The sequence below is a fragment of the Notamacropus eugenii genome, chromosome 2 (genome assembly GCF_028372415.1).
Source record: "Notamacropus eugenii isolate mMacEug1 chromosome 2, mMacEug1.pri_v2, whole genome shotgun sequence".
Classification (NCBI taxonomy): domain Eukaryota; kingdom Metazoa; phylum Chordata; class Mammalia; order Diprotodontia; family Macropodidae; genus Notamacropus; species Notamacropus eugenii.
In genome coordinates this window covers 57877742-57897429 of record NC_092873.1, presented here as the reverse complement: position 1 = coordinate 57897429, position 19688 = coordinate 57877742, and the positions used below count along the sequence as shown (strand labels likewise).

The following is a 19688-nucleotide window of genomic DNA, read 5'->3' as shown; positions in this document are numbered from 1 at the left end:
ATATTCAGGTGCTTCCCCAGCAAGGACTCATTCACTGGCTAAAGGAAAAGGTCAAGGTCAGGTTTTGTTTGGACCTGAGCTTTCCAGGGAAGATGAGAGGCAGCATGATCCTGTGGAAGGTGCCCAGGATTGGGAGGATTTGAAAGAAACTGGGTTCAGATCTCAACTTGGCGATTACTGTGTATAGGCAAGTCACCCCTCCTTGTTAGGCCTCACTTTCCTCCTCTATAAAAGTGAAGGAGTTGGGCTGGATCCTGTTCTAAGTCTGTGGTCTTGTGAGAGAGGCTGGGCTTGTACATAGAAACCACTGATTGAATTCGGGGCAAATGCAGCCTTCCCAAGCTTCCTTAGCTCTGCAGAGCTGGCATCTGTCTGTGCTAGAGCCACAGTGATGGTGATGGTGATGATGATGACGACAACTGTGATGGTAGCTAACATGTAGATAATACCTGCTTTCACCACATACTGGGCTAAGTGCTTTACAGTTAGGAGGTAGTTGCTGCTGGTATCCCCATTTTTAACAGATGAGGAAACTGAGGCAAACAGGTGAAGTGACTCACCCAGGGTCACACAGCCAGTCAGTGTCTATTCTAGTTCTCAGACCAAAACTCCAGTGAGCCTTGTATCCCCTCCACCTGAGGGCCCCGAGAATCCTATCACGCTGATTTGTTTGTGTCTGCTCTGCCTCCAAGACCTTCCCTTTCCTGGTTATAGCTTTACCTCCTCCCCACTGAACCTGCTGAACTTGCTCTCCCCCCTCCTCGGGGCGCCTGTCTTTTTCCCTTGAACCACCAGCCTCCTTCTGGTTTCCTATTTAGTTCCTTGGGTGCCCTGTGGCCTCCCTTGTCCTTGGGTCTCCCCACTTCACCTGCCCATCCCCACTTCAGCCTTTTCCAGCTTTCTTTCTTCCTGCTCCTGCTGTGGATGATTGTTTTGGTTGGAGAAGCAAAGTGACAGGATGGTGCTGGTGGGTTTTTCACGGGCATCCCCTCATCTCACAGACCTTCACCGCGCAGAGGCCAGGCCTCTTCCTTCTCTCCCTGCTTCCCACCCCCTCACCATCCCTGCCTTCTTCTCCTTTTGAAAAATTAGTCTCTCTTGTTTTTTTTACTTCCTGACGGCTTTCCCCAGTGTCCTTCTTCCTCCCAGAGAGCCAGCCCATACAAAAAGATTTTTTTAAAGACAAAAGAAAAAAAGATGAAAAACCCAATATGGGCAATAAATACATTTTAGAAGTTGGAAAGCCTGGACAGTAGAACGGCAGCAGCTCTCTTCTCCTGAGCCTGACTTGATCTTTCTAATTTTGCTGCCTTCACTTTTGATTTGAATGTGTGACAGGGGAGAGGTTGCTCTCTCCATTTGTGTCATTGTAGTTTGGGGGTGTAAAACAAATCAGTGATATCTTTTGTGTTTACATCACCGTCCTTCCTAAATGCTTTCCTACAGAAGAGTTCCTTTGTAACAGATAAAAAGAAAGAAAAGGGTCCGTTCAATAAAACAAATAATTTAACTGTGTTGGACAGTACATGCAACGTTACACACTCATAGTCCCCCACCTCTGCCAAGACAGAAAGGAAGTACATTTTCCTTTCTCTTCACCTTTAGGGGGGGTGGGGAAGGTAGAGTAGATAGAGAAAAAGAGAGAGGAGAAGGAGATAGAAAGAGGAGAAGACTTGGAGGTCTTGTCAGAGGCCCATCTGCTGGCTCTTGGTGAGCCACCAGTACCAAAGACTGACTCCCTCTAGAAAGACCTGACCCTGACAGTGACTGAAGAGATGGTGCCAGAAAGAGGAAGGAACTGCCTCCTCTCTTTCTGTCCCCTTGTCACCATCTACAAAGGACTCTCATTTCCAGCACCACCTTGAGCCTTCCTTGGCATCCTCCCTGGCACCAGCACCATGGCAGCAGGGGTGAGGCAAGGCTCACTTGGACCGCAATGACAAGGATTTCTTTTGGTGTCTGGAGAACATGGCTGGAGGAGCTGGTACAGCTCTGGCTAGCTGTGGGCCCTGAGTTAGAGGATGTGCCTCACTGGGCATTAGCCAACTCATGGCCCAACAGTGCTCTCCCATTCCAGCTTCAGGTGGTGATGAGGAAGGGAGAAGAGAGGACAAAGCAGAAGCTGTTGTAACAGAGACCTTGGGGAAGGTCAAGGTGGGGATTGGGACCAAGAGGCAAACATTTCCTGGACTGCCTCAGTGGGATCCATGTCCAGAGTGACTGAGCTGAGAATCATCTTTCTTCCCTCCACTTCTGGGCACTATGTTGTAGGAAGGATGTTGGAATCCTGGAGCTGCCTCATCCAGCGGAAAGTCACAAGGATGGTGAAGGGACTTCAAACCAGGGCAGAGTCAGTGAAAGGGAAAGAATAGAGCTGAAGAGAGCTTGGTTGTTTTCTTCAGAAGCTGAGCAGCAGGGAGCGTACGTCAGCTCCTTACGAAGGAAACTTGTGATGACATGAGCTGTCCAGATGTGGATGGGGCTGCCTTGTGAGTTTACCACTGGGGGGTTCGAGCAGACCTTGTAGAGGCCATTCATGCTGAGGGCAGGAGCTAGACTAATTAATTTCTGTGATTCTGTCTCTTTTATCCTTCTGGCCAAAAACTGGGAGGGCCAGAAGATACAACCAACCTTTTCTTACTCTTCAACAGCTTTTACAAGAGATAGGTTTTCTTTTCTTCTAAAAGCATGTAGGAATTGAGATTGAGTCTAGAGCTGAAAACTTGAACTGTCCTCAACTTCCCACCAGCCAGACTCTGTGGCCAAGGTGAAAGTGATCAGAGAGTGCCAGCGGAGTGCAGAAAAGCTACCCAGGGGAGAAGCTGGGGGTAGGACAGGGCAGGGACAAGAGCCAGTTATGCCAAAGCAGAGGGAGAGTGTAGAGAGCCCCCGGAACCAGCTGAGGAGGGCAGATTAGAAGAGACATGGTTTCATCTTGCAGTGGGAAGGTTGGGAAAAGAGGAAGCAGTGGGGGGAAGAGAAAAAGGGCAGGATGTTTCAGGGACGCTTTTGACTAGTAAAGGCTTGATTTTGGCATGAAGGTCTTGGCTCCTCAGCAGGATAGAAGGGTTTGTTTCTGCCGTTGTATTTTCACTTGGGTCAGTAAGAGGACATCCATTACTAAATGTTCATTTCCCCCTAAGGAAGAGACAACTCATCCGGCTTCTAATGATGCAGCACATGAGCTATGCTAACAACATCCTAGTTTTAAAAAGAGTTTTAATAAAGCAGTCTCCTAATGGGCAGTTAATTTTCACTGAGAATTCCCTGGTGACCCAGAACGCTAAAGAGTTTGTAAACAAAGTCATTGGCTCAGCAGGGTCTGCGGCATTTTGGCATTTGGAAAGGTTAGGTAGAGCATCGCCAGTTCAGTTCCAGCAGTCCACACAGAACTGCATTAAACTTTGGCCTGCATATCTAAATTGGGAGACCCCTCCAGTTCCCCAGACGAGCTCCCATTTTCACCCAGCAGGAATCCAGGCCTGTCCAGAATGCAGACTTGATCTTAGTGCTTCTTACTCAAAAATGTTTCTCTCTTCTCCTTCCCAGACACCATGTATAATGGAGCTTGCCCTTCTCTTTCCAAAGGGTCTTGGTAACTACTTTGAAAACTGGTAACAGGTGGGACAGAGTCAGCTATGCCTTGACATGAGAATAAGTGGTTCATGGAGAAGCAGGGTCCCAACAGATTCAGTAGTATTTTTCAAGCTCCCAGAAAGAACACTACCTAATCTCTGAGTACTGGAGTCTTACTCTTTATTTTGGAGGAGGGAGGCAAGTCAGTTGGGGTTAACTGACTTGCCCAAGGTCACACAGCTAGTAAGTGCCAAGCATCTGAATTCCTCCTGACTCCAGGGCCAGTGCTGTATTCACTGAGTCACCCAGCTGTCCCTTGGAGTCTTACTCTTGATCTAGAAGGGAGCTGGCAGTCTCCAGGTGCAGATCCAAGGTGCCTGTCCTGTATGACTTAGCCACTTGCCTAGTGAAAGGATCAGCAAATAATGCCTAGTAGAATGAATGCAGGTGGTTTGACTCCCACAGATGCCTGACTGTCTGCCATTCCCTCCGTCTGGTTTCAGTGTTCGAGTTCCAAGGGGTCCTAGCTGGACACACACGACACAGAGACTTTAACATCTCTTAGGAAATGGCAAAGGAAGGGAGCTACAACCGGGAGTACCCACTCCCCAGTCTCAGAGTGTTAGTGCTGGGAAGGACCTAGAGCCAGTCAAGCATCATTTTACATCTGAATAAACACACTTCCTTCTAGCTCAGAAGGAAGCCCCAAGAGCTGTTGGGTGGAGAGGCTACAAAAAGGTTTGACTTTTTCTGCCTCTGGGTGGGATAGATGACCACTATCACCCTCGGTCCCTTTGGATGCCAGCAGAGCTGGGTTTTTAAAAAACAAATTTATTTTTAGCATTCTTTTTATATTCTGAGTTCCAAATTTTCTCCCTCCCTCCACCACTTACTGAGAAGCAAACAAAATGACATGAGTTATACCCATGAAATCATGTAAAAATGTATTTCCATATTGGCCATATCGCCACAAAATAAAAGACAGCAGAATAAAGCAAGAACATTCTCCTTCACTTTGCACTGAAGGCATTATTGTATCAGGAGGCCTTGGGAACTGTCTTGGATCACTGTGTTGATCAGAGCAGCCAAGTCTTTCACAGTTGATCATCATTCCAACGTTGCAGTTACTGTGCACAATTGTCTCCTGGTTCCTCTCACTTCACTTTGCATCAGTTCATTAGGTGTTGCTACATTTGTTTCTGAAACCACCCCCTGCATCAGTTTTTGTACCACAATAATATTCCATCAGTTGATTGGCCATTCCCCAATTGATGAGTATCTCCTCAGTTTCCTTTTTCTTTGATGTCTTTGGGATACAGGCCTGCTAGTGGTATTTCTGGTTCAAAAGGTGTGCACAGTTTTATAGCCCTTTGGGCATAGTTCTGAATTTCTCTCCAGAATGATCAAATCAGTTCACATCTCCACCAGTAGTTTAAAGTTAGTGTACCTATTTTCCCTCATCACCTGCAGCATTTGGCATTTTTGATAGGTATAAGGTAGTACCTGAGAGTTGTTTTAATTTGCATTTCTCTAATCACTAGTGATTTAGAGCATTTTCCCACATGCTGTGATATCTTCATCTGAAAACTGCCTGTTCATGTCCTTTGGTCATTTATCAATTGGGCAATGTCTCTCATTTGTTTTAAATGTGACTCAGTTCCCTATACATTTGGGGAAATGAGACCTTTATAGAAAAATCTGTTGTCAAATTTTTTGATGCTACTTCATTGTCTATGGTACCTTTTGGCAAAATAAAAAAAAAATCTTTTAATTTAATCTGGTTTTGATTTTACATCGTCTGAGATCATGATTGCTACTCCTGCTTTATTTTTTTTTTTTTTGTTACTTCTGCTGAAGCATAATAGATTCTGCTCCAGCCCTTTATTTTAACTGTGTCTTTCTGTTTCAGGCGTATCTCTTGTAAACAGCATATTGTTGGATTCTGTTTTATGGGTGAATTCATCCCACTCACATTCACAGTTATACTTATTAACTGTGTATTTCTCTCCATTCCATTTTCTTTATGTTTATTCTTTTCTTTTTCTGTCCTGTCCTTCCTCTAAAGTCTGTTTTGCTTCTGACCACTGCCTCTTTTAATCATTCTCCTTCTCTCCCTGCCCCACATCTTTTGTATCCTTCCCCTCCTATTTCCCTGTTGGCAAAATAAATTTCTTTACTCAGCTCTGTGTGTGTGTGTCTGTGTGTGTATAATCCCACCAACTACCCAGATACTGAGAAAAGTTTCAAGAGTTACAAATATTATCTTTCCATATAGGAATGTAAACTGTTCAACTTTAGTAAGTCTCTTATGATTTCTCTTTCCTGTTTACCTTTTTATGCTTCTCTTGATTCCTGTGTTTGAAAGTCAAATTTTCCATTCAGCTCTGGTCTTTTCATCAAGAATGCTTGAAAGTCCTCTATTTCATTGAAAAGCCATTTTTTCCCCTAAAGTATTATACTCAGTTTTGCTGGATAGGTGATTCTTGGTTTTAATCCTAGTTCCTCTGACTTCTGGAATATCCTATTCCACGCCCTTCGATCCCTTAATGTAGAGGTACTAGATCTTGTGTTATCCTGATTGTACTTCCAGAATACTCAAATTTTTTCTTTCTAGCTGCTTGCAGTATTTTCTCCTTGACCTAGTAACTCTGGAATTTGACTACAATGTTCCTAGGAGTTTCTCTTTTTGGATCTCTTTCAGGAGGAGATTGGTAGATTCTTTCAATATTTATTTTGCCCTTTGGTTCTAGAATATCAGGGCAGTTTTCCTTGATATTTTCATGAAAGATGATATCTAGGCTCTTTTTTTGATCATGGCTTTCAGGTAGTCCCATAATTTTAAAATTATCTCTCCTGGACCTATTTTCCAGGTCAGTTTTTTTTTTTTCCAATGAGGCATTTCACATTATCTTCCATTTTTTCATTCTTTTGGTTTTGTTTTGTGACTTCTTGGTTTCTCATAAATTCATTAGCTTTCATCTGTTCCATTCTAATTTTTAAAGAGCTATTTTCTTCAGTGAGCTTTTGAACCTCCTTTTCCATTTGGCTACTTCTGCTTTTTAAAGCATTCTTCTCCTCATTGGCTTTTTGAACCTCTTTTTCCAATTGAGTTAGCCTATTTTTAAAGGTGTTATTTTCTTCAGCATTTTTTTGGGTCTCCTTTAGCAAGCTGTTGACTCGCTTTTCATGATTTTCTTGCATCTCATTTCTCTTCCCAATTTTTCCTCTACCTCCCTTACTTGATTTTCAAAATCCTTTTTGAGCTCTTCCATGGCCTGAGACCATTTCATATTTATTTTGGAAGTTTGGGATACAGAAGCCTTGACTTTTATGTTTTTCCCTGGTGGTAAGCATTGTTCTTCCTCATCTGAAAGGATGGGAGATGATACCTGTTCACCAAGAAAGTAATCTTCTATAGTCTTATTTTTTCCCCTTTTTTTGGGCATTTTCCCAACCAGTTACTTGACTTTTGGGTTCTTTGTCAAGAGGAGGGTATACTCTGGGGACCTGTAAGATCTCAGTTCTTCCAAAGTGGCACAATCAAGCCTGCACACTGATCTGGGAGCAACCAGAAACTTTTGTGCCCAGAATCTGCGAGTAGTAGAATTTCCTCTCCCCAGCAGTCTCACCTCCAGTTCTGCCATGCCTGCGCTCAGGGCTGAGGTTTAGATCAGCTGCTCAGTTCCCCCAGGGGCTTTACAAGGAGGCCTCCAACAATGGATGTCAGCTGCTGCCTGCTGTGGGAGCCACTGCTGCCACTGAGGCCTCTGCCACCTGGGGCTGGAGCTATGGGGGGACCCTGCTCCCTTCTTGGCCAGCTGAAAAAGCCGTCTCACTGACCTTTGGCACCTGTGGGTTGAGGGATCTGCGAACCCGCAGCCACTGCTGCTGGGGATTCTGCCTCCACGGCCTACTCCAGTCCTCCTCCCTGAGCTGCATGGTAAAGGCTAGGCAGGGCTTTGCTCCGCATCTGGTGCGCCAGACCTTTCCCATCGTCCTTCCAGGGCACCCTGGGCTGGAAGTCTCTTCCACTCCATTGTTCTGTGGCTTCTGCTTCTCTAGAATTTGTTGAGAGTCATTCTTTATGGGTATTTTATGGACTATCGGGGGAAGAGCTAGAGTATGTGCGTCTTTCTACTCTGGCAACTTGGCTCCACCCCCTGATTCTTTCAATATTTATTTTACCCTCTGGTTCTAGAGTATCAGGACAGTTTTCCTTGATAATTTTGTGAAAGATGATGTCTACACTCTTTTTGTGATCATGGCTTTCAGATAGTCCCATAATTTTAAAATTATCTCCCCTGGATCTTTTGTCCAAGTCAGTTGTTTTCCCAATGAGATATTTCACATTGTCTCCTATTTTTTCATTCCTTTGGTTTTGTTTTATAATTTCTTGATTTTTCATGAAGTCATGAGCTTCCATCTGCTCCATTCTAATCTTTAAGGAATTATTTCCTTCAGTGAGCTTTTGGATCTCCTTTTCCATCTGGTCAGTTCTGCTTTTTAGGGCATTCTTCTCCTCATTAGCTTTTTGGATCTCTTTTGCCATTTGGGTTGGTCTATTTTTTGAAGTGTTATTTTTCTTCAGCATTTTTTGGGGTCTCCTTTAGCAAGCAGTTGACTTGTTTTTCATGATTTTCTTGCATCTCCCTCATTTCTCTTCCCAATTTTTGCTCTATTTCTCTTACTTGATTTTCAAAATCCTTTTTGAGCTCTTCCATGGCCTGAGACCAATTCATACTTTTCTTGGAGGCTTTGGATGGAGAAGCTTTGACTTTGTTTTCTTCTGTTTGCATGCTTTGGTCTTCCTTGTCACCATAGTAAGACTCTGTAGTCTGATTTTTTTTTCTGGTTTTTGCTCATTTACTCAGCCATTTACTTGACTTTTGAGCTCTTTCTTTGTCAAAGTAGTTCTCTGCTTCCAGGGGGTGTGGGAGGTATACTGTCAGCTGCTCGATTCCCCCATAATCTGTGGCCCTGGAGCTCCAGAAACAGTGACTGCAGCTGCCCCTGTTGCTGCTGTGGCTGCCACGGGTGCCTCCACCTACCCCCACCCGAGCCACCCAGGGGTTAGGGCCCGACCACCCACCCTCCTGCACTGGTCCTACAGACTTTTCCCACTGACCTTACAATTTGTTCTCAGTGTTTTGGGATCATGAAGTCTGGAAACCACCACAGGAATGAGAGATTCAGTCTTCCCAGGGCCTGCTTAGGTCCTCTCTGTGTACTCACGGCCCACACTGGACTGCTCTCTGCTTCCAGCATGGCATGATAGACACTTCCTGGTGACCTTCCAGGCTGTCTTGGGTTGGATATTTGCTTCACTACATCATTCTGTGGGTTCTAGAGCTTCAGAATTTGTTTAGAGCCATTTTTTACAGATATTTGGATGGGCATGGGAGCAGCACTCTAGAAAGTCTGTGCTGTTACTCTGCCATCTTGACTCCATCCCCCATCTCTAATTATTTTCTTGGGTGAACTTTTGTACCTATGATCAGTTTTATTTTTTAAGGAGTCCTTTTCTTCAGTGACTTTTTGTGCCTCTTTTACTATTAGGCTAATTCAGTTTTTAAGATGCTATTTTCTTCAGTATTTTTGATGCCAAGCTGTTAATTCTTTTTTCATAGTTTTCATACTTTTCTTTTCCAAACGTTTTCTCTACCATTCTTATCTCTTTTTTAAACTCCTCCAGAAATTCTTGTTGGGCTTGTGTATGATTAGCATTTTTCTTTGAGATTTTTTTGTATCTGCTTTCACGTTGTTGTCATTTTCTTAGGTTGTGTCTTGGTCTCCCCTGCCTCTGTTGTAGTTTTATAGTCAAATTCTTTTTTTTTTAACTCCTTTTTCTAGCCTGTTTCTAGCCAATAGACTTTGGACTTTATATTAAAGTTGAGCTCTGCTCACCTGGGGCTGGGGAAGCATTGTCCCACGCTTCACGCTTTTTTGTGCTTTTGTTTTCCAAGCTAGTTCTGGGAGGTCTGCAAGTTTTTGGTGCTAACAAGATGATGATCCTGGGAAAGTATGGTCACTACTTCCTGGTCTATGGTCTGGCCTTTATTCAGGAAGTACATCTGCTCTCCTATAGCTGCTAGCATTCCTCTTGGTCCTGAAACCATGACCTCTTCTCTTGCAGCCACAAGCACTAGTGCTCCTCTCTGCCTTGGAACTACAACCAGGTTCCCTGCTCCTTTGTGACTGATCAAAAGCCTTATTTTCTGCCCTGGAACTGTGACCTAGAACTGCTTATGGGCAATAGAGTTGCCAATTAGTGCCAGCTGTACCTAGTGCCAGCAAAGGATCCCCTGTAATTTCTTTCTGACCCAGAGCTGGTTCTGTGCAAAATTCTGTGGCCTCCTGTATGGCACACCAGAGCCTAGGATAGGGATGTCAGCTGGAATCAGTTTCATTGCTTCTGTTGCCACCTTCATTTCAGCTATGGGAATGGTTGGAATGTACCACCTAACACCTCTTTGTGTTTCTCTTCTCTCCATCCTGCAGCTAAAACTTGCTTTCACTCTGGACCAGGACACTGGGATGCCTCAAGGATGTCACATCTATGAATACAAGGACAGCAATAAGTGAGTCCCATCATTATCAATATTATTTTCCTCTCCCTGCCGAGACACCCGTGGCAGAGAGGCTGCCCTGTTTCGGGACAGAATTCACAAGCAGATTTCTAAAAACCATGTTGACTTTTGACATACAGAGCCCTGAGTCCATATACCAGTGTGGGCAGGAGCTCAGAAGAAGCTGGTTGAGACAGCTCCTGTAAATATACTCTGCCCCTAACCCTGGGACCAGCATGTTTGTGCAGAGTTCTCCTGACAAGAATGAGCCCATTTGTACAAGATGATTTTTCCCCTCCTCCTCTCCTTTGCTTTCCCTGCCCCTCAGTCACACACATGCTGATTCACTTTGTGGCTTTTCCCTTTATTTGTTGGGTTTGTTGTGATATTCTAGCTTGGGTGGATGGTAGTAAGGACAGTAAGTGCAGAGAGAAAGGAAGGAGTTCTCCATGTCTGTCTCTTTGGAGGCTTGAAGTTGCTGGCCCATCTGGGAAATTGGCATCCATCACGGTCTTGCCTCTAAAATTCTGATATTGTGACTTTTCTCTTCAGTTGCCTAGATTCTGCCCATAAGCCCGCTGTCCTGGGCTTCAGTGTGTCCAGAGTGTCTGAGGTGTCTACTTTCCCCTTCCCTCCCTTTCTCAGTGTTTATCTTCATTTTTTTTCTCCTTGTCCTGGAAAGAAATATGAGAAGAGATAAGAGAATTTATGCCAGGGGCTCCTCATCAGAAACTTGGGCAATAATTTGCAACAGGTGAAGCCCTCAACTGCAGCCTACAGATGTGCAATCTAAGCCTTCAGATGTCTTAATTATTTGGGCAGCTGTGTGGCTCAGTAGACAGAGCTCTGGGCCTGGAGTCAGAGAGATGAACTCTTCTTGAGTTCAAATCAGCATCAGACACTTCCTAGCTATGTGACCCTGGGAAATCACTTCACCCTTTTGGCCTCAGTTTCCTCATCTGTAAAGTAAGCTGGGGAAGGAAACGGCAGGCTGTTCCAGTGTCTCTGCCAAGAACACCCCAAATGGGGTCATGGAGTTAGACACAACTGAAATTACTCAGCCACAACTACAGTAGCAATCCATGCATGACCTGTCAGCAGAGTCACTGTCAGGTGCATGAGAAGGGGCAGCCTCTTCCTTTGATCTGGAAGGTGGCAGAGTGGAAGAAATCCCTTCTTCAGGAAGTTGCTAGAGTTATTATTCTCTTCCATCAGTGGAATTCACAAGGCTTTCGCCCTCCCTCATTTTGTTGCCTAAGTTAGTTGTAAGGGGAAGCTTTGTGCCTGCCTTCCTTCATGTACTTATTACCATGTCTTGATGGGATGTTGCGTTTGTGCAATAGGAAGTTGATTCTATTTTTGTTTTCATTTCTGAAATAGTGTATTTGAAGATCTCTTTAAATTTTCCTTCTTTATAAATTCCTCTACATTACTGAGTGGGTTAAGCTCTCAATAAGGAGTTATTTAAAACCTGCTGCACCTGAGAGGTCAGAGACAAAAGTGAAACATTGTGCTTACCTTCAAGCCTCTTCCTTTCTGTTCTCCAGTAGAATGCAGTATGCAAACCTATGTGCAAATTCAGGATTATTGGAGGAGGAGAGCACTTACAAGGAAGGAGACTGAGAAAAGCTCTTGTAAGAGCCAGTGCTTTAGCTAAGCCATTTGAAGAAAGACAGAGATTCCAAGAGTTGGAGGTGCGTAGAGGATGCTTTGGGCAGAGGCAGTGAGGTAGGAGGAGGATTCCGGTCTTGGCTTGACTCCAGTGTAGAGGGCGTGAGAGGGACGGTGAGGAGCAACGTCTAGAAAGACAGGCTGGAGCCACATTAGGAAGGGGGATAGTTTGTGATGTTGTTTATTTTTAAAATTTTGTACTTAAACACTACCCATGCCCTCTCCACCAGAAGCATTTCCATACACAAAGCAGAATGTAAAAAGAGGATTCTTTATGGAGCTGTGAGCCTCCCTTTATGAAATGGCTGGATGAGGCATTTACCTTTTGTCACAGTGGCAAGAAGGAGCCAATAAAGGTGGCTGAACGAGGGTGTCATGGTGACACTGATTTTTTTTTTCAATTTTTAAACATTTTAATTTAAAATTTTGAGTTCCTAATCTTATCCTTCCTTCCCTCTCTGAAATGGTAAGCAATCAGATGTTATTATTATGTAAAACATTTCCATGTTATTCATTTTGTACAACAAGACTCAGATAAAAGAAAAAAATGAAAGCGAAAAATTAGTGTTCTTCAGACTGTATTCCAACAACATCAGTTCTTTCTCTGGAGACAGATGGAAAGTACGCTTTATCATGAGTCCTCCATCTGATGTGCCACCCCTTTACCTAGGCTGTGCCCCATGCCTGGAAAACATACCTTTCTCACCTCTGCCTCCTCAGACCCCTTTTTCCTTCAAAGTGTATCTCAAAGGCTATCTCATTTGTAAAGCAAACTGATCCCTCAGCTGGTAGTACAGTGTTTTCACTGTCCTATAATTACTTTGTTTCACTTTGTATGTTTTGTGTTTACGTGTGTGTGTGTGTGTGTTTTCTCTTGTTGTTTCCTTGGATAGAATGGAAGCTCTTAAAATCTTATCCCCATCACATAGTAGGCTCCTAAGAAATCTCTGATTAGTTGTAACAGAGTAAAGAATTTGACAAGATAATGATCTAGCAAGGCACATGAAGAAGGAAGTGGTCAGACCAGGAAAAGAGAACTAGGAGCGTATGATGTAATGAAGGCTGCAGGGAGGGAATACTGACCACAGACAATGTTGGAGGGAGCTGGAGTGGCAGCCATATTGGCAGGGTCTTAGACAGTAACTGGGAGGCAGGTCATGGAGCTGTGTGTGAAGAGTGCCTTTGCTAGGGGTCTGTGTAAGGAAAATGGATGGCAGTGATGCATAAAGGGGGACCATCCGAAGGGAAAGAAAGTGGGGATGAGTGAAAGGGCAAGATTCTGGGAAGGTGGAAGGTCCTGGGCAGTAGGACTGACTCCGACAAGGTGATGGGTCTTAGCAAACAAGAGAGAATACAGGATGAACTGTGGCCTCTGTTTACTCAGCAAAGTGGGGGAGGTGGGGGGTTAGTCAGAGGATGAGAGGACTGGCGTGGAGCAGGGAGGGCCCCATGAAGATGATATGCATTTGTAAATAGCAAGAGACAGCAAGGACCCCGTTGGTATGATTGGGCAGCTTCCTGCAGCAGTATTCAGCTGCACAGGGACACATGTAGAGAAAGCAAATGTGAGGGTTACCTGGTGTTGGAAGGAGGCAAGGGTCTCAAGGAGAGGGGCAGCATATCACTGGGCCAGTTAACTGCAGGGTACAAACTGTGGAGGGAAGTGACAACAGGGTTGCTGCTTCATGAATCAGATCTTTCCATCTCTTGGACAGCTCCAGTTGTTCAAAGTCATTCTTTATATTGACATGAAAATTGCCTTCTGGTATCTTCCACCTATTTGCCCTTTTTCTGCCTTCTGGACCTCAATTGGTAAGTCTAATCTTTCTTCCATGGAAGAGCTTTTAGATATTTGTAGGCAAATAACATGTCTCCTCTAAGACTTCCTTTGTCAGGGCTTCCCCTGAGCTTCTAAAGTTGAATTTTTTTAATGTAAATTTAGGCCTTTACATTTATTTTCTTGTTAGGTTTGGTCCGTCATTCCAGCTTGTCAGAACCTTTTGCCTCTACTGCCTACAACATTCACTGGAGAGACTATTCTTGAATTCTCTCAGTTTTCGTTTGGACATAGGTTGTCTTCAGCTACCAATAGTCACCCTCAGCCTTCTTCCCAGAGGAGGTCAGTGAGTGCCAGTGCTAACATGGACCCTTAGTAGGAGTACAAAAGATGTGTTTCAAAAAGACCCTTCTATGTTTGACTTTCTCCTCTGTGGAAAAGGAAAGTTGGATAGATAGTCTTTAGCATAGGCTGCCTTTCTCCCTTCAGGTTTATGCCAGACCAGCAAGTATGCCAATTGGTATCCTGCACGCTCCTTCCCCTGTTTGTCTCTGATAAAGATCAGAGAAGAAATCAGCCTGTTAAAACTTTTTTTCAATTTTTATTTTTTTCAAATTACGTGTAAGAACAGTTTTTAATATTCCATTTTTAAAATTTTGAGTTCCAGGTTCTTTCCTCTCCTCTTTCTTCTCCCTCTTTTGAGAAGGCAAACAATATGATATAGATCATATGTCTGCAGTCATGAAGAACATTTCCATATTAGCCACATTACAAAAGAAAACATAGACCAACAAAAAGAAGTAAAAAATAGTATACTTCAGTCTGCATCCAAGACTCCATCAGTTCTCCTCTAGAGGTGCATGTCTCATCACAAGTCCTTTGGAGTCATCTCGGATCACTGTGTTGCTGAGAAGCACCACATCATTCCCAGTTGATCATCTTCTGATATTGCCGTTACTGTGCACATATTCTGCTCACTTCATTTTGCATCAGTTCATACAAGCTTTTCCAGATCGTTTCTTAGAGCCCCTGAGTCTTCCATCAGAACCATACACCACAACTTATTCAGCCATTCTCCAGCTGACGGGCATCCTCTCAATTTCCAATTCTTTGCCGCCACAAAAAGAGCTGCTATAAATATTTTTGTACGAATAGATCCTTTTCCCTTTTCTTTGATCTTTGAGATATAGACCTAGGAGTGGTTTTGTTGTATCAAAGACAGTTTTATGTCTCTTTGGACATAGTTTCAAATAACTCTCCAGTGTACTTGGATCCATTCACAATTCTGTCAACAGTGCATTTGTGTCTCAGTTTTTCTGCATCCCCTCTAACATTTGTCATTTTCTTTTTTGCCAATCTGATGTGTATGAAGTGTGGTACCTGAGAGTTGTTTAAATGTGCATTTTTCTGATCAGTAATTTGGGGCATGTTTTCAAATGACTATAGATACCTTTGATTTTTCTGAAAACTGCCTGTTCATATCCTTTGATCATTTATGAATTGAGAAATGACTCATAATGACTTATAAATTTGACTCAGTTCTCTGCATATTTGAGAAATGAGGTCTTATCAGAGAAACTTGTGGTGAAATTCTTCCCCCTGCCCCGGGTTTTCTGTTTTCCTTCTAGCCTTGGCTGCATTGATTTTCTTTGTGCAAAACTTTTTAAATTTCATGTTATGAAAATTATCTATCTGCTTTACTTCCTGTTATGTTCTCTGTCCTTTGTATTGTCATAAATTCTTCACTTATCCATAGATCTTACAAGATATATCAGAGAAATTATCCTTGATAAGTTCTTGAAAGATGATGTCTAGTCTTTTTCTGTGATCATGACTTTCAGGTAATCCATTAATTCTTAAGTTATCTCTCCTGGATCTGTTTTCCAGGTCACTTGTTTTTCCAACCAGATATTTCACATTTTCTTCTGTTTTTTTGATACTTTTGATTTTGTTTGATTGTTTCTTGATATCTCGCAAAGTCATTAGCTTTCACTTGCCCAATTCTAACTTTAAAGGAATTCTTTTCTTCAAGGAGCTTTTTTTATTTATTGATTTGATTTAATTTTTTTCAATATTCACTTTTATAAGATTTTGAGTTCCAAAATTTTTTTCTCCTGCCTCCTTTTCCCCCTCCCCAAGATGGCATACAATCTGATATAGGCTATACATGTGTTATATTAAATATATTAAATTAATTAAATATGTTAAATATATTTATATAATATGTAATATATTTAAATATATTAAATATATTTCCGTATTAGTCATGTTGTGAAAGAAGAATCAGAACAAAAGGGGAATACCACTAAAAGGAAAAAAAAATAGTATGCTTTGATCTGCATTCAGATTCCATACCTCTTTTTCCATTTGACCAGTTCTACTTTTTAAGGAGTTCTTCTCTTCAGTGAACTTTTGTATATATTTTTTCCATCTGACCAATTCTGCTTTTCAAGCATTCTTCTCTTCATTGGATTTTTGTGCCTCTTTTAACATTTGGCCTGTTCTGTTTCTTTAAGGTGTTATTTTCCTCAGATGTTTTGTGTGTGTGTATGCCTCCTTTACAAAGCTGTTGACTCTTTTTTCATGATTTCCCTTTCTATTCCCATTCAATTTTTTCCCTCAGAGGTCTGTTATATCCAGCTTTTCAGAAAGTTTGTTCCTATCCTTAACTTCTTTCTTGTTTATTTTTGGGTTAGATTTATCTTAGTTCTAAGAGGGGAAAGGTTCCCTTCTAGTATAGTTTTACGATATTTCCTCCTGTAATTCATTTAACTTCTCCTTTAAGAATTTGGATGCTATGCCATTTGGTGCATATATCTTTAGTGATATTATTTTATTGCCTATGGTACCTTTTAGCAAAATGTAGTTTCCCTGCTTTTTATCCTTTTAATGAGATCTATTTTTGCTTTTACTTGGAGATCATGATTGCTACTCCTGCTTTTTTTTTTTTTTTTTACATCAGCTGATGTAGTGTAATAGGTCAGCTTTGGCCACTTACCTTTTGTCTCTGTGTGTCTTTCTGCTTCAAGTATGAATCTTGTAAGCAGCATGTTGCTGAATTCTGGTTTCTAATCCAGTCTGCTATCCACTTCCCTTTGTAATAGGTGAGTTCATCCATTCACACTCACAGTTGGGATGATTAGCTATGCATTTCCCTTCATTCTATTTTCCCCCATTTATCCTCCTCTCTCCCTTCCTCCCTCTCTCTCTCTTTCTCTCTCTCTCTCTCCCTCCCTCTCTCTCTCTCTCTCTCCCTCCCTCTTTCCCTCTCTCTTTCTCCTTCTCTCTCTCCCTCTCTCTCTCTCCCTCTCTCTCTCCCTCTCTCTCTCTCCCTCTCTCTCTCCCTCTCTCTTTCTCTCTCTCTCTCTCTCTCTCTCCCTCTCTCTCTCTCTCCCTCTCTCTCTCTCTCTCCCTCTCCCCCCTCTTTCTCTCTCTCTCTCCCCCTCCCTCTCTCCCCCTCCCTCTTCCTCTCTCCCCCTCCCTCCCTCTTTTCTTTTACCCTGTTCCTCCTCAAAAGCCTATTTTGCCTCTGACCACTGCCTCCCCTTATCTGCCCTCTCTTCTATCACCTCCATCCTTGTCTTATCTTCTTCCCCTCATACTTCCCTGTGGGGGAAGAGAGATTGCTTTACTCAACTGAATGTATGTTATTCCCTCTTTGAGCCAATTCTAGTGAGATTTAGGTTCAGCTGCCACTAACCCTGACCCCAATCTTCCCCTTCACTGTAAAAGTTATTTCTTTCCTGCTTCTTTTATGTGAGATAATTTACTCCATTCTACCTCTCCTTTCGCCTTTCTCTCAATGGATCCTTCTTTCTTAATCCTTTAATTTTATTTTTTTTGAAATTATCCCATCATAGGCAGCGCACACTCATGCCCTCTGTCTATGTCTTCTGTCTTAATAATGATAAAGTTCTAAGGAGTTAAAAGTTTCATCTTCCCGTGTAGGAATATGTACAGTTTAACCTTTATGATTTCTCTTTCATGTTTATTTTTTTATGAGTCTCTTGAATCTTGTATTTGAAAGTTGGATTTTCTATTCAGCTCTAGTCTTTTTCTTAAGGATGCTTGGAAGTTCTCTATTTACTTGAATTATCCATTTTTCCACCTGAAGGATTATACTCAGTTTTGCTGGCAGGTGATTCTTGGTTGAAATCCTAGATCCTTTGCCCTCTGGAATATCACATTCCAAGCCCTCTTGTCCTCTATTGTAGAAGTTGCTAAATCTTGTACTAATTGTTAGGCAACTTTTTCTTATCTTGAGCTAAAATTTGCCTCCCTGTAATGTCTACCTATTGCTCCTACTTTTGCCCTCCAAGCAGCATAAATTTAATCCCCCTTCCCAGTTCCCTCATTCTATCCTCACATGGTATGAATCCTTCCACTGTCATGGTTGGCCACTCATGATTGCCCTCTAGCTCAATATTCCCCTTAAAATATGGTATCTACAGTAGATCACAATAATCCAGAAGGGATCTAATCAAGACAGAGTAAGAAGGGGAATCTTCATTGCTGCTCATTGTAAGTAAGTAGAAGACTTGAACAGAGAAGTAACATGACCAGGTCTCTGCATAAGGAAGTTTATTCTAGCATTAGGGGGGCAGCTAGGTGGTGCAGTGGATAGAGCACCAGTGAAAGAGTCAGAAGAATGTGAGTTCAAATCTCACTTCAGACACTTGACACTCACTAGCTGTGTGTCCTTGGGCAAGTCACTTAACCCCGATTACCTCATCCTGGGTCTTCTCTGGTCATCCTGATGAATATCTGGTCACTGGATTCAGATGGCTCTGGAGGAAGAGTGAGGCTGGTGACCTGCACAGCCCTCCCCCACTCAAAACAAAGCCAAGTGCAAATCATGTCATCATTTCTCTGATGGCGTGGTCTTCTTTGGCAGTGATGAATGAGCACACACACATTATTCTGGCAATGGTGTGCACATAATGAGGTCAGAAGCCAAGTTGTGAAGGGTCTGGATTTCAGGGACAGAGGAAGGAAGAGATGGGCCTAATATGATGGCTTTCTCAAAGAGTTTAGCTGAAGAGAAGATCTGGAGGAGGAGAGCTGGTGGGGAGGAGAAGGTTAGGGGAGGGTTTCATAAGGAGGAGGTAGATGTGGGTGTGTTTGTAGGAACTAGGAGAGAAACTGAAGATTAGAGAGAAAGCAGTGGTGATAGTGGGCTGCAATCTGCTGGGAAAGATAGGAGAGAATGAGATCAAAGGTGAATGTGAAGGGACTGGCCTTGACAAAGAGAAGGCCTACCTCTTGGGAGGACTTAGTAGAGGAAGATGGGAGGAGAAGGAGAGGAAAAGGAACTCTCAGCAAGGCCTTTGTGTGTTTGGTGAAGGATAAGGAGGAGGAGGAACATGGTGTCCTAGAAGACTTGGAGGCAGAAGGGTTGGAGCAAGCATGGGAGACAATGGACTAGTGGATTGATGATGGAGTAGAATGTTTGCCTTTCTATAAGAGTGGCCTCATAGCATAGATTTGTAGTTGACTTAGGTTAGCACAATTTCATGATTTTCTCTAGCTCCATAGGTGAGTAGAAGTGAAGTCAGCAAAAGGCATGGGCAACTGTAGAGCAAGAGGGCAAGAGTTTGGAGATCAGAGGATAGTGGAGCTTTGAACAGGCTTATGGAGGGGATCAAGACAGGGAAAGGAATAGATTGTAGCCAATGCAAAGCCTGGTGAAGAACAAAGGGGTGGAGGCGAGAGTTCATGTCAAGGATAAAGAACAAGGTTGTAAGACCCAGGGAAGACAAGAATGATAAAAGATTGTGACCAAATAATGGAATTTAGGAGTTGTTCAGCAAGGATGTGGAATGCTTGTGGGTGGTGGCAAAATTAAGGGTATGACTCTCTCTGTGTGTAGCTGAGGTGGAGTGGAAGAGTAGGTCATAGGAATTGAGTAGATTGAGGAACTGGAAAGTTGGCATATTTGAGGTTGCATCAGTATATATGTTGAAGTTCCCTAGAAGGAGGGCAAGCAATAGGGAGAAGAGAGATAGACTCAGCTAAGCACTGGCATTGTTGAGGAAGGAAGAAGAAAGTTCAGAATTTGGATCAATGGGTAGCAAACTGCATCAAGTCAACAAGCATTT

At 42.9% G+C, this 19688-nt stretch overlaps 1 protein-coding gene across 4 annotated transcripts in view; it reads left to right on the top strand.

The window, feature by feature from the left end:
- DIS3L2 (DIS3 like 3'-5' exoribonuclease 2) overlaps window positions 1-19688 on the top strand; it is a 393028-nt gene that overhangs the window by 315937 nt on the left and 57403 nt on the right. For all 4 annotated transcript variants that reach the window (XM_072637426.1, XM_072637425.1, XM_072637427.1 and 1 more), the window contains one exon: window positions 10075-10154. In XM_072637426.1, coding sequence (XP_072493527.1) covers window positions 10075-10154 — 80 coding nt within the window. The remainder of the gene's footprint in view (window positions 1-10074; window positions 10155-19688) is intronic.